At 38.3% G+C, this 14021-nt stretch overlaps 1 protein-coding gene across 3 annotated transcripts in view; it reads left to right on the forward strand.

Moving 5' to 3' along the window:
* The window catches only part of hectd2 (HECT domain containing 2), a 54194-nt gene that overhangs the window by 26070 nt on the left and 14103 nt on the right, over positions 1–14021 (forward strand). For all 3 annotated transcript variants that reach the window (XR_006106576.1, XM_042502176.1, XM_042502177.1), the window contains exons 15-17: positions 5693–5757; positions 6173–6266; positions 9766–9840. Coding sequence is in view for 2 of the 3 variants with exons in the window: in XM_042502176.1 (XP_042358110.1) it covers positions 5693–5757; positions 6173–6266; positions 9766–9840 (234 nt within the window). In the remaining variant the exon portion in view is untranslated. The remainder of the gene's footprint in view (positions 1–5692; positions 5758–6172; positions 6267–9765; positions 9841–14021) is intronic.

Raw genomic sequence — 14021 nt, forward strand, 5'->3', positions numbered from 1 at the left:
TATCATTGGTCTCCAGGGTTTTCACAGCTTCTGGTTGTAGCTGTTTGTCTGTGGCTAATGTGCAGACGGGCACAACTACACACACTTGCAAACACATACATTCTCACTATTCTCTTTTACTCCTCCCCCTTACATACTTAAACACTCGCCTATTTTAAACCACAGAGGGAAAAGAGATACTATAATGTGTGTTTTTAGGCTGTAAATCTGCTCACTATTCACATATATCTCAAATAAATAAGTCTTTTTTTTCCGGCACAGAATATAAAATAAAACCGACAGGATTTCACACTGAAACATTTCTCCAGAACAAGACAGCCGCAATGATTTCACACCCACATGCTCTTACATAACAAATGCTTCAATAAAATTTGAGCACTCAGCTGAGTATTATAAAAGATTACCGGTAACGTTTTTTTAAAGCTAATAAACACTGTAGGCCTCAGATGCAGCGAGCAGTGCTCTAGTCTTTTAGGTGCATGCAGATCAAATGTGCAGGGAGATTTTTCTGGAGTGTTTTTGTAGTCATGTTTTGAACTGCCAATGCACCGACTGCACAGATGTTTGGACAACAACACCAGCCAACTTAGAGTTTTTCAGCTGCGAGACAGACAAATCTTACCAGGACTGTGGCTAATTTTTCATGTTTCTCTAGTTTCTCTTTGCTTTATACTTGTAACTATAGTTGACATATTTTTTTAAAAAATATAAACAATTGCAGTACTGTGACTTGGAGGTGGTGAATGACATGCAATTTCTGTTGCATTAATGATATAAACTGCTCATCTGTAACACAAAATACTGACAGTAATTAATGTGCACTAACTCTCTCAAGATGGAGGGGCGATTTCAGAGCAGAAATCTAAGCTGTAATCCAGAAAGTTTGTGTCCTTGTAATTATGTTTTTATGCTACTAATTTGTTCTCAATTGCATTTTGTGTAATTACTACCTGGGTTATGTTCAAAGGCAAGTTAGGTAAGTATTTAGTTTTCGTACTTCACAGAAGTCACAGGGAGTTGGCTTGAGAGGTTGGTGGGCATACAAGGCAAGGGACGTAGACACCAGAGGTGGATTCATGTCCTGAATCCTGCATGTTGTCAGGTTTAGGCGACAGAAACAATTTGGTTAAGGTTGCGGAAGGTTGTGATTTTGTTTAAATGTCGATGAAGTATTATATGTCATGTTTCAAGCATAAACTGTATGAATGATGGATTTACTGTCACATCACCCATTGGTTTGTGTATTGCCATTTTGAGGCCTTGAGTCTAGCATTTTAACAGTTGCCACCTTGTTTTTTGGAGCCAGATGTGTCCATATTTGAGCAAGAATTGTTGAAGAGTTAGGGGTGGATCTGACTGGAAGCTGAAAGTTGGATCTGACTGAAACATTACACTGTTTACACATTGCACCATTTTATTACACCTTAACAAAATGTAAACTGGTGAGTTATTCAAAAATTCACCCCCTGCGCAGTTGTCGTGTGTTGACATTAGCTATAGAGACCAGGCATTAAACATGTTTATTTCTGCCCTGAAGCTGGGCTAAGTAAGAAGTTGTAAGAAAAATTACCTGAAAACAATCACAAAAATATAAAAGTAAAAAACAAAAACAGAATTAACTCACAGCCAGCCTCAAGTGGCCATTAGAGGAACTGCATTTTGGCACTTTACGTTGGCTTCATTTTTCAGTCTTGTTAATTGCGGCTTGGTGTCAACTCATTTGACTTTTTCAGTATCAGTTGTATTAATGCTTTGTTGCTACAAGCAGATATTATATGGAAAACATTTTTCTGATGCATTCAACAAAACGTAATGACATACCAGATTTGTTAACAATGTTTCCACACTGTGTTAATAATAGTCTGATATCATTATGTTTCTTTCAAAACATTTTTGCTGTTCAGTATAGATAATATGCATATGTAATTTCTTAGAGACAGAATTGTGTCCAGCAGCTTTCGGACCAAAGAGCACATATTAGACCTCAGAAAGATGTACATTTTTTCCTCCACTTGTAGGTAGTTCGCGCAGGAAATGAGCCTATTTTGGCCAACACTTAGAATAACTACACAGTGTGTACCTACACTCATTAAGAAGTGGCAATACAGAGCAGTAAGAAATGGTTGTCAGCTGGCAAGAAATCAAACATGCTGGTACTCCAAACTTAGTACTCATGGTGGTGATTAGGGTATTTTTTTTCTTTTTTATTTGAATCATTTTTAACTCACATGAACAAGTCTTCACGCTGAGCCCCACCTACAGCAAACCTGTTTTCTTGTGCATCTTTCCTCTGACTTTCTGCTTTAACACCACCCCTCAAATTCTCTTTGCATCCAGTCTAAACACACTCACAATCTTATTTAAGGTTTGGTCAAAACAGTGAGCTCTTAAGTTTCCCGTTCTGACGTGACTTTCTGGTGGCCCTGAGCCACTGGTCAGCAGCTGTTATTGATAATGTTCATGCTATTGATTTGTCAGTATTATGATACAGAGCAGGAATGAGGTGGACAGAGTGTTCTGCAGTAGCTTTATCTGTTATATTTCTGTGAAATGTTCGTACATGACCCTATGACTTTTTTCTTGTAGTTTTAAATACTGCAGGGTAGCTCCGCTGATGTTCACGCTATCTGTAAAATGTAATTTTTGGAAGATGTGCGTGTGCGTGTCTGTGAGAGTGTGTTTATATACAGTATGTGTGTGTAAAGAGAATGATCCAGCACTTCAGACTTAGTTACTAGCCAGCTGGGAACTGTCAAAAGGTTATATAACCTAATAGCTCCATGCTCCTCGCCAGGTTATTGTGTGTGTGTGTGTGTGTGTGTGTGTGTGTGTGTGTGTGTGCGCGCACGCGTATGTGTGTGGTTGAAGGCAGGAACATTGAGTTCTATGGGTGTTCCATGCATGTTCCACATGTGCTCACGCTAAGAGCTAATTTATCAATCTCCCTCGTTCCTGTTTAGTCGTCATGGTAGCGTTGTGTCACTATGGAGATTGAGCGGGAACAGTAGAGAGAGGAGGAGGCCGGAGAGAAAATGTGTAACAGAGAGAAAGAGAGAGAGAGTGAAACCAACATAGAGAGATTGGGATAAATGAAAAGCAGAAAGAAAGAGGTGCAGTGGGGGTGAGATGGAAAGATAGAGTATAAACAGATGTAAACAAAATGGAACAAACACTGATGAGAAAGCAGTGAGGAACAGAAACAAAGTGGGACATAAAGAGAGAAAGACAGTAAAGAGACGAGATTGAGGCGGTGCAACTGCCGTGTTTCCCCGCTCTTTGTGTAATGTAAACAGTATTCCTGCGCTTGGGTATTATTTCAGCCCAGTTGCCTGAAAAATTGTTGCAGTGTAAGATTTGGCAAACATTGAATTTGCGTGCTATTATGTAGCAGATACACTGAAACTTTATGTTTCAGCAAACCTGTGGTGGACATGCAGTGAAGTTTAGGCATAAAAAACACTTGCTTATGATTAGGAAAAGATCAAGTTTTGGCTTCATATAACCAGTTTAGGAGGCATCGTCCCCATTGGAAAAGCAGCAGTGTCTCGTTAAAAAAACAACCACAATTTGTTGCACTATCCCACCAGGAAACACAGCAATGACCAGAGAAAACAATCGTTATTCATGGCACTATCGCCGCTGGAAAATCAGCATCAGGACACAAAAAATACACACTCAATTGGGAACAAAGAAGCTTTTGGAAAAAAGTCATGGGTCACCAAAACACCAACGTTTGGGGGCCAAAAAGCCGCACCAAAGTTGCAGTCGTTAGGACCGCACAATTAATAGAAATGATATCCAATATGCCCAAGCTGCAATATTGCTGATGAAGATAAAAAACATTGCAGCATACCATTTAAATAAAGCATTAATGTGTGACAGAGATGCCGTGGCATACAAATATACTTCAGACAAAAGGCTTTTTAGCTACAGACCCAGAAAAAAATATATCAAATCTTTTTTCCAATAAAAAAATTCTGACTGAAATCACAACTTATAACGCAATGTCTGTCAAATTTTTTTTAAATTTTATATCGTGCAGCCTTATCAATCATGACGTCTTGCTAACTGTGAATCAGGTGAGGCTCTGCACAGCACCGTGTAAGGAGGCCAATATGTGTGCACAGTCCTTTTTTTTCTCTAAGTTTATGTTACTGGCTGGGCATAGTGGGGAAAGTGCACAACTTCAACGCACTGGAAACTCTAGGTTACTCTGTCAGCTGGCTTTTGCTAATGTAATTAAAATCCGCTTGATAGAAGTCTTAAAGTGGACATTTCTCTGTTTCCTGAGGGTTTTTTGCAGTTTGTTTTTGCAGAATATTGTTGTAGAATCTGTTTTTCACTGTTTTTGTGTTGTGGCTTGATTTGCTGTTGCACCAGTTAAGTAACACCAAGTTTAAAAAACAGTCTGGCAAATAGAAGGAAGTGGGTTGAAAAACAGACGGAGAGATAATGTGAAACAGAGCGGGCATGAATGGAGAGATAAAGAGAGAGAGAGAGCTTTATTCATGTCTGTCCCATAAAGTGAAGATATATGAACGAGGGCCTCTAAATGCTTTTCTGTTACACTCGCTTTGATATTGTGTGTGTGTGTGTGTGTGTGTGTGTGTGTGTGTGTGTGTGTGTGTGTGTGTGTGTGTGTGTGTGTGTGTGTGTGGTTGCGGTAATAGTACAGTTTCTGTTTATTTTCATGCTGGCGTCTGTGTGTGTGTGCGCTGAATATTTGTTTATTTGGGTGTGTATGTGTGTCACCTACCTGTAATCAGTAGTTTTCAGTTCACAGACACACACACTCGACCTACACACACAATTACTCCACAGATGGTCACCACATGTGGCAGCTGTGAATACTTTTTGTGTGTGTGCGTGTGTGTGCGTGCGTGCGTGCGTGTGTGTGTGTGTGTGTAGGCCACCACCCCTTAGACTTGAAAAAATGACTGCAGGTGGATGGGACATTTAGTACATGAACTCAAACACACACACACACATGCACACACACACATTAAAGTAGCACAATGAAGTCATTTACCCTACATTAAACTCTTTATGCTACAAAAAAAGACTGGCTGGTCTTTTTTCCAGTTAACACACACACACACACACACAGTCTGTTAAATGAACCATGAGGTCAGATTCTACACAGCGAGTTTCAGACTGAACACCAGTAGAGGAGACGTGTCCTCACTCCAGCTGTTTTCTGTCCGTCTGTTATCGATGTTCTGAAATTCATTTGTTCATCTGTGTTGGATTTTCAGCTTCATGTTTTTATAAAGAACCTGTGTTAGCTTCTGTTCAGCCAGCCTCAGCCTCAGACAACTTCTTCTATCAGGTTTTTGAACATCTGAATCGTGAAGGTTAGTTTATGGGACTGCTGGAGGCTGCTATACACTCCCAGTGATTCTAAAAAGGCATGAATTAATGATTTTGTCTTGTCTCACTGTGTATTTAAGGTAATGAGTTGACATAGACACTAAAGGATACAGTAAATGCAAACAGAGTTAAGAACACAGTGTATCATTGCCCTAGTAAGTTTATTGTGGAAATATGTTACATTTACAGTGTGTGTGTGTGTGTGTGTGTGTGTGTGTGTGTGTGTGTGTGTGTGTGTGTGTGTGTGTTGGTGTGTGTGTTGGTGTGTGTGTGTGTTTGCTCTGTCAATAGTTTCTTCTTCCTTAACCTGCTGTGTTATCAGCTGATGGGCTTAGCAGTTTACAACAGTATTGCTCTGGACATCCATTTCCCCCTCTACTGTTACAGGTATGTGTGTGTGTGTGCGCGCACGTGTGTGTGTGTGTTTCTGTGTCTGTGTCATATCTTGACAGTGTTTTCTGTAATGACTGCTGCAAGGATCACATGGACAAGCATCAGCTCAGATTTTCAGGCATCTACTTAAATCACAAATGTTATTAATCATGCATCCTGCATCTCAGTACTTCTCTGTGGCTGTAAAAGCTGTGTCATCTTTAATGATTACATTAAGACAATAAGAGTCTCCATAATACATCTGTCGAGGTAGCAGCAAAACGTAACCGTCATAGAAATCTGTCTTTTCTGTTCCAACCCCAAGAGCTATATTTTAAAGGAATTTGGAGTAACTTATATTTAAGATTAGTTCCTGTTTTTTACTTATTGTTTATTTATTTTCACGCTGATTTTGTGTCCACCGTAACAGGAAGCTCCTCACTCCACCTACTGTGCCATGTGACCAAAATGCCCTCATCGGCATGGCGACCGCCACCCTGGACGACCTGCAGCAGATCATGCCGGTATGTTTATCTGCTTGTTAGTGGTTCAAGTCAAAGACTGTGCGTAAGAATCTATTGTGACAGTGCGATGAGATGAGAGCTCAGGTTCTTCAGTGGTATTATTGATAAATTATTGATGGCTCCACGGTCACAAAGACAACCATGTCCCTTTTCATTTTCCTAGAAACAGCACATGAATAGCATCATGTATATATTACTTTATTAAGTATAGGCAAGATAATTACAGACGGGCGAAGTTGTGCAACACGTTTGTTGCAGCATGAATAATCTACTGAATCAACTGAAGCTGCTACAGCGACCAAGGAAGGCCCATTTGCGCAGGCTCTCTCTCAACCCTTAAAATCTATAAATAGTACAGTCAATAAAAATACTTAACCTGAGAATAAAAATAGCAGCATATAGCTAAAGCTAAAGCAATCGCAGAATACAATTAAAGCAATAGCAGCTTATAATAAAACATTAATAATCCTACAGTCATTTAGTGCTATTGTGTAGAAATCTGACCACCTGGGAGTAAAATCTGTCTCTGAGGCGAGAGGTCCAAGCTCTGATATTCTGGTGATAACTACTGATACAGGAGCAACTAGGAACACAAAGGTGCTGTCCTCTTACTGTTTTAGTTTGACAATGGTAGACTCACGTACTCAGATGCAGACAGAATTGCATACTAAAATGTAGTTCATACAGAACCAGTCTACACACTGATGTTGTCATTGTTATATAGTAATTACATGGTGCAAACAACATTTACTTCATAGTAATACATTTAAGCAAAAAGTTAATAAGTTAAAGGATGTATTGCCACTTATAAATTTGTAATAAATCAGCACTGGTTAATGTTTTGCTTGTTGATGCATATTTTATTGGGGCAGGAGAAACACCAAAAGTTGAAAAGGACAACTCAACCAAAAATCATCCACAGCATATTTACCTGCACATATACACACACTGTGTATGTTTAGCTTGAGAAAATAAATTTTCAGTTGGAAAAGATGTCAAACTAAAAAGCTCGATCCTTACGTGGTGTGCTCACACTTGCAATTATCTCCACTGCCACTAGATGGTGTCAGAGTTATACTTTTCAATCTCACTCTCACTCCCCGAATCCTGCTAGTAGCATCTTTTCAGAGTCTAAATTTAACTTCATGTGTTGCCGTCAGAGTGAAGATAAGTCTCCCACCAGATAATGTTCAGCTGTGTGAACCTTGAGTCAAAACTCTGGCATGCACTCTGTCTTCTGCTCCAACTTTCACCATGTTTTGAACATATTTAGCACATAGTTTTATAATTCTGCATTATTTTACTGTGAACAAACAAGTTGGGTTGAGTCAAACACTGAGTGTTGAAGTTCTAATTAGGATTTTTTCTTTTTTCGTAAAGTTCACAAATAACACGTTGACGATATAACATCGAGTTACAAAGTTTAGTTTCAGCTTTTGAGTGTTCCCAGATGTGAAGCTTGTTAAACCACTGTGGCCCACTTCCCTCTGTTTCCCTCTCTGTGTCTCTCACACACACACCTAGAAATGTCTATATGGCACACACAGTAGACATTCACAATCACAGTCAGGCGTGCCAATGTATACATCACATCTGTACACACTGTACTCACATGATGTAAGTCTCAGCCGGAGCAGAAGGCTTTACATTAAAGGATTTGGCAGTAAAGCAAAACGTGCGTCTGAACAAGAGCATGTTTCGGATTGTAAAAACAGGATAACGTCCTCTTAGTGTTGTTTGTTTGGATGCAGTTTGGAGATATTAAATTGAAAGAAGACCTTTGCAGAGAAAAAAACTCATTTTAAGCAGTTGTTTTGTAATATTTTAAATTTCAAACTACAGCAAGGTAAAATATATGTTTGCAAGCCAAAATAGCTAAAGTGCAGTTTTAGTCTAATTTAAATGAACGACATAACAGGGCTGCAATATGCAAAGATTTACAAACCTACTTATCCTGACAGACAATGATGTTCTACATGCATTTGCTGACAAAGCCTGAGGTGCACTAGAGTAAAGCATTGTACTCCACACACCTGCTGCAGGGAGCTGACAGTTTTACTCTACAGCTGAGTGAAAATATTGTGCTCAATTTGCAACAGAGACACATTGTGAGACAGATGATGACAATGATTCACCTCTACTGTGCAGCAAAACTGAGGGATGGTTCCTGAACTCTCTTGACATTCACTCGATGTTACCCGATCGTTAAGGTGTGTCACATCCAAGACCTTACTCACTGTGAAGGTCGAAATCTCTGGATGTCACCAGGAAACAAGCACACACACAGTTACACAGACTGGGAAGCTAAAACGGGATCTGTGGTTGCATAACAGCAGGATATAAGATATGAGGCCTGCAGTTGGTGTCCGTATCGTGACTCTGGTGACCCCAGACAAGAAAAACATGCAAACGTTATTCAGCAAATAAATAAATCTGTACAAGCAAGTTCAGCTTATGTTCTTGCTTAAGTGTGTTTGATTCATTCTGATTCATTCATTCATTTGTTCACTCATTTAAAATAGTGACATAAGTGTGTGTTATCTCCTATTAGAGCTTAGATTTAATCACTTATCTTCTAAGTTTGACAGTCTTTCAAAGGGAAATGTGGTTGAAAAGCTGTTTCATGTCAAACATGAAGTGAAAATTTAAATTTGCTACCAAAATCTTTTCAGCTAGAGAGTGCTCCAGTGAGGCCATTTTTTTCCATAGGCTGATGTGCAAGTTAGCTCTGCCCTGGTTCCCTGGTCAAAAAGCTTATGAGATTTTTCGATTGGATTTTGGATTTTGACAGAAAATAAGCTCTGTGGTAAACAAACGTTCATGATACTTACATGTTCTGTTCAGCAAGATAATCTTCACATATGAACACCAATTTTAGGATTTTTGAAGCCTTAATTCAGTCACCAGAAGTAAAAGCTAACATTAGGCTGTGACAATACGGACGTGTCGCCACCACAACCAGGCTGTAAAGTCGTGTTTGACGCAGCTCAGCAAGATGACGTTCTGATGTCTCCGTAAGCCGCTTGTTAGCAATTGCTTTTTTCAAGGCACATAAAAGCTTCAAAGTTCGCGAATGGGGTATTTATTAATGTATCTTATGTCATAGAACAAAATGTGAAAGTCACTTAAGCTTGTGTTAACCTCAGACCTTATTGTAGGCTTCAAATGTAAAATCCTTTCAAAAAAATACACTCACTTGGAGATGAGGGAACCGGTGGTGCTGAAATGCTAACTCATTTCCAGGTTTTAGGATTCATTACTTGGGTTTTCTGTTGATCTGAAAGCTGTTTTCCTCATGGGATGTCTTTCTTGTAAGATGACAAAGACTGTCGGCTGGAAACATGATGTGCCTCTCTCTTTTTCAGAGCAAAGTACTTGTCTGATTCAAATTTTCTCAGTTGATTCAGGACTGAATCAGTGACATCTTTGTCCCATCATTGTGTGTTTGTGTGTTTGTTGTTCCACAAGATGTTTCCTGAACTCTTGTGTCTGTCTGCAGGAGCTGGCTCATGGTTTGGGAGAGCTGCTGAGCTACGAGGGAAACGTAGAGGAGGACTTCTACCTCACCTTTCAGGTATAAAGATACACTTAAAGGTTCAATGTTTAGGATTTACGGGATGTATAAGCAGAAATGGATATAGTTTAATATGACCTCACCTCAAAATAAGAATTGTAGTGTTTTCATTAGCTTATTGCAAAACAGGGAGCAGGTCTCTGTCCCAGGGATCGCCATGTTTCATCCCCATGTTTCTACAGTAGCCCGAAACAGACAAACCAAACACTGGCTCTAGATAGGACCATTCAGGTTTCGGCCCCCCTGTGACAAGCAGCATTTTAAAAAAATGTGAAACAGCTTTATTCAGTGTTTTTAATGGTTTAAGTCACCTGATCCGTTGGTTTTGGAAAGGAGGAGACCTCTGCAGATAAAAAGATAAACTTGCTGAATCATGAACACTGAAGGGATTCTAACAGGAAGAAGTTTCAGCTGGTTACAATCTGCAGTCCTCAGAGCTAGACTCCACTAAATCCAACGCACTGCGCCTTTAAAGCTTGGGTAGTAGGTCCATGATGCACACTTATTTAAGTTTAACAGTAGCAAAACAAAGTTGCTTTGTCAAGTGCATTTTACTCATTTTTAATTCATAAAAGTACAAAAATAGTAAAAACAGTGCCACATGGATGAAGAGAACTGTTTTTCTTTGTTGGCGTCACGTTAAGGTTTCAGTTTAGAATCACCAAAATGCCGTTAAGTGTGTTTAACTTAAGTGCAAATCATTACGTCGTTGCCAGGTTTTTTATTTTTATTTTATTACCATTGTTAATGATGTGAGAAAAATTTGAGAACATATTAAACTCTTTAAGGGACTCTGTTAAAAGTCACGGTAGAGACGCACACACATCACAGCTGTCATGACGACATGTCCTGGCAGGTCTGACGGTGCCGACAGACAGCTGTGACTGCTGTCACTGCAGTGTGATTTTAATAACATTAATTTTAAACCACAGGGCGATCTGTATAGTCATTCTGACGTCATACACTAAATGTATTTAAACATCAGAATGTAGAGAATGTAGGATGTAATCCAAAGTATTGAAAAAACTGTAAAGTCTATAAAGCTGGCATTTATGTTCAGTCAGATTATTAATCTTGTTGATTTATCCGTTAATCTAATGCAATAATACATGAGAGAATTTTTTTTTCTAAATTTTATTTTCCAGTATGAGAATAAAGTCAAACCTACAGTATAAAAACCAGGTATAAGAAAAAATAAATCAGAGGCGGAACATTTTTATTATTTTTCAAGTATTTACAAGTTAACTCCTCTTGTGCATCAAATTGTGTCTTGTGATACAACATATCCTCTCCGTATTTCACGCAAGTGTAACCACAGTTATCTTTGCATCTGTCTATTACCAGCTATTTTAAACTGCACAAATGCAGCCACCTCTTCCAGGTTTGTGCAATTTTTTCCCCTTTTCAGATGTTATTTTTAGCACAGTGTCTTCAGAGTACTAATACTTATTACCATGCTGTGTTTATCCCCTAAAAGAGAAATAGTCACTTATTATTAAAACTGAATTATTTCACCTTTTTCTCTACAAAAGGCATTTTTTAAAGGCAGCCATTCCGCTAACGTAGTTTAATTAATTTTCAAATCTTCTACTTTACTCATGAAATGTCCAGCTTATTTTCAAAATGCCAAAAAGAAAAGAAAAAAAATCCTCTGATTTTTAGTTTTTTTTTGTTATGTATGGCCCTAATAATGAAATTTTAATTTTATTCTTGTGTTTTTACTTTACTCTATAAATGCATCATCACAAAAAATCTTTCTCAGTGTGTTTGTTTTTTTCTTCACCTGACTCTGAAACTGTGTGGATCAGATAGTTCCTGATTTTAATCATATTTTGCTAGTTTTAGGCTATTTTATTCAAATGTTTTCTTTCAGGACTTATGTTTAGAAAACAATTAACATTTGAGTATTAGCCTCTTTTGTTAAATTTAAAGACATGCATCCTTACCACAACTGAAAATGTTGAAACAATACCAAACCCTTTTTATTTTCCTGTATGGATAAAAGATGACTAATGAGTTTTAAGTAACTGGAAACTCATGTTTATTTGTGTTTTATTTTGACAGTCATAATGATGACCTTCACATAATGATTTCTTTGGCCTGCTCATTATAGATGCTTGGTGCTTGAAAACAACTGACGCTTCTGTTTGATATGCTGATTTAGATCTTTATTCTTTCACCAAAACAAAACTCAAACTTAGACTAAAATTTTAGTTTATTTTGATGAGAGGATGACACACTGCATTTCCTGCATTGAAACTCTGCTGACTAAATTCACAACAAAAAGTGCCCCAAACATGGTGAATTTCCTAGTTAGATATCTGTGCTGATTATCACGACAGGAATGTTTACCAACTGTTCACCAAACCTACCGGGAACTAAATACGTACTATTATAATCTGTGCGTGCTATTATTACTGAAGCAGACTTAAGAACCAGTTTGTTACCTCCGTAAAGGAGGTCATGTTTTGTTTGGTTCGTTTGTTTGTCAGCAGGATTACAGGAAAATTACTGGTCAGTTGTTCATGAAACTTGGTGGAGGGTTATATCATTGGCCAAAGAAGAACCCATAAAATGTTGGGACAGATACAAAATTATTTTTCACTTTTTTAAGGGGTAATTTCAGCATTTTTCAACTAAAATTTTCCCATGGTTAGTTGAAGTTTGTCCTGCATTGAGAGAAAGTGCTGATATTGTGCACTGTCCCTTCACATCCATCAAAAGTGGTTCTGTTTGCCACAGAAAGGCAAAGATTGTTAAAGTGTTTAAAGTGTTTCTTTACCGTCTGATTGAGCCAGTCTGTTTGTTATTGTGTCTCACTAAAGGAGGAGTCTGGTTTGTGAAATCTCACAAGACGTAACTTGTTGCAAAAACATTTGAAACACAAGTTAGAGTGAAAAGGTGATGCCAAGAATAGTTTGTTGTGTAGAAGAACAGAAAACATGGTTTCATGTGATCTAAAGATAATAGAAACAAGGGAAAAAAGCAACGGTTTATGTTTGTGCATTCTTGAACTGTGCAAACAAAAGGTTGTGTTACTCTTGGCATAAACTCGTCACAATAATAAAAGCAAAGGGTGAAGAGACACTTAGGACACATACAGTAACAACCTGAGCCTGTATGTGGCAACAAAAAGTCTTTCAAATCTGCTCTTTTTTTTAACATATTTTCTTTTTAAAAAATCTGTAAAATCAATCAATTCTTTGTCTTCTTTGTGCATCGAGCACTGTGATTGGCTGTTAAACATTATGATGTCACCACTCTGTTGCAGCTTCACATATAAATAAAACCCCTCACATAATAAAGTCCCACCCTTCGAATGCAGAATTAGCATCAGGCAGTTTCAAAAAGGGTCCACCAAGTATCCCTAGATTCTGACATGCAATCATTTCAGATTTTATTTATTTTCAGGCTGGTTTTATAGACTTCAAGTTAAATGGCATTCTCTGGGGCACATGTAAAAATAAAACTCCTTACCTGAAAAGGCTGTAAGGAGATATATAAAAAAACAGAAATAACGGTCCAAAACTAAAATTAATCCCTGAAAAGGCGCTGGTGGCCCAGGGGAAGCCAAACACACTGCGATGACACACAGCTGGTAGAAAATCTGCAATGTTTCCATTTATTTTCAGTCATCAGTGATGTCACTCTTACACTGTGATCTGGAGGCTCTAGCCTTTAACTTTTAACCTGTTTTCTTTGGATATATCCTACATACACATATTGTAGACCCTTGCATCTGCTTCTCTCTTAAATCACCTCTCAGTTTCCTAAAAAATTATAATATTTCTTGAGGTAGTACAGTAAGTTATAATGTGGGCTCCATGCTACTTCCAACAGCTCAATGGACACCACACAGCGGGGCGGGGCTTAGCAAAGGGTCAGTTGCCCCATCTGATGACATTATGGTTGTTGCTCGGCTGCAGCCCTCTCTCTCTCAATACTGCACCAGTGTCGAATATCATTGTCCATGTCAATTACTTAGACACAAATCCGAGGAAATAGTTTCCAGGATGAAAAATACTGAACTTACTCTTTAACATTCACTGCAAACAATACAAAAAGATGCAAATTGCAATTACAAGTCATCAAATGCCTCTTTGAAATTCAGCCATAGTGGCCCACAGTCATCTTTTTTTTTACATGGTGAAGCTCCTCACACTAGGTTTTACGTTACATGA

Source organism: Plectropomus leopardus, chromosome 15 (assembly GCF_008729295.1).
Source record: "Plectropomus leopardus isolate mb chromosome 15, YSFRI_Pleo_2.0, whole genome shotgun sequence".
NCBI lineage: Eukaryota > Metazoa > Chordata > Actinopteri > Perciformes > Serranidae > Plectropomus > Plectropomus leopardus.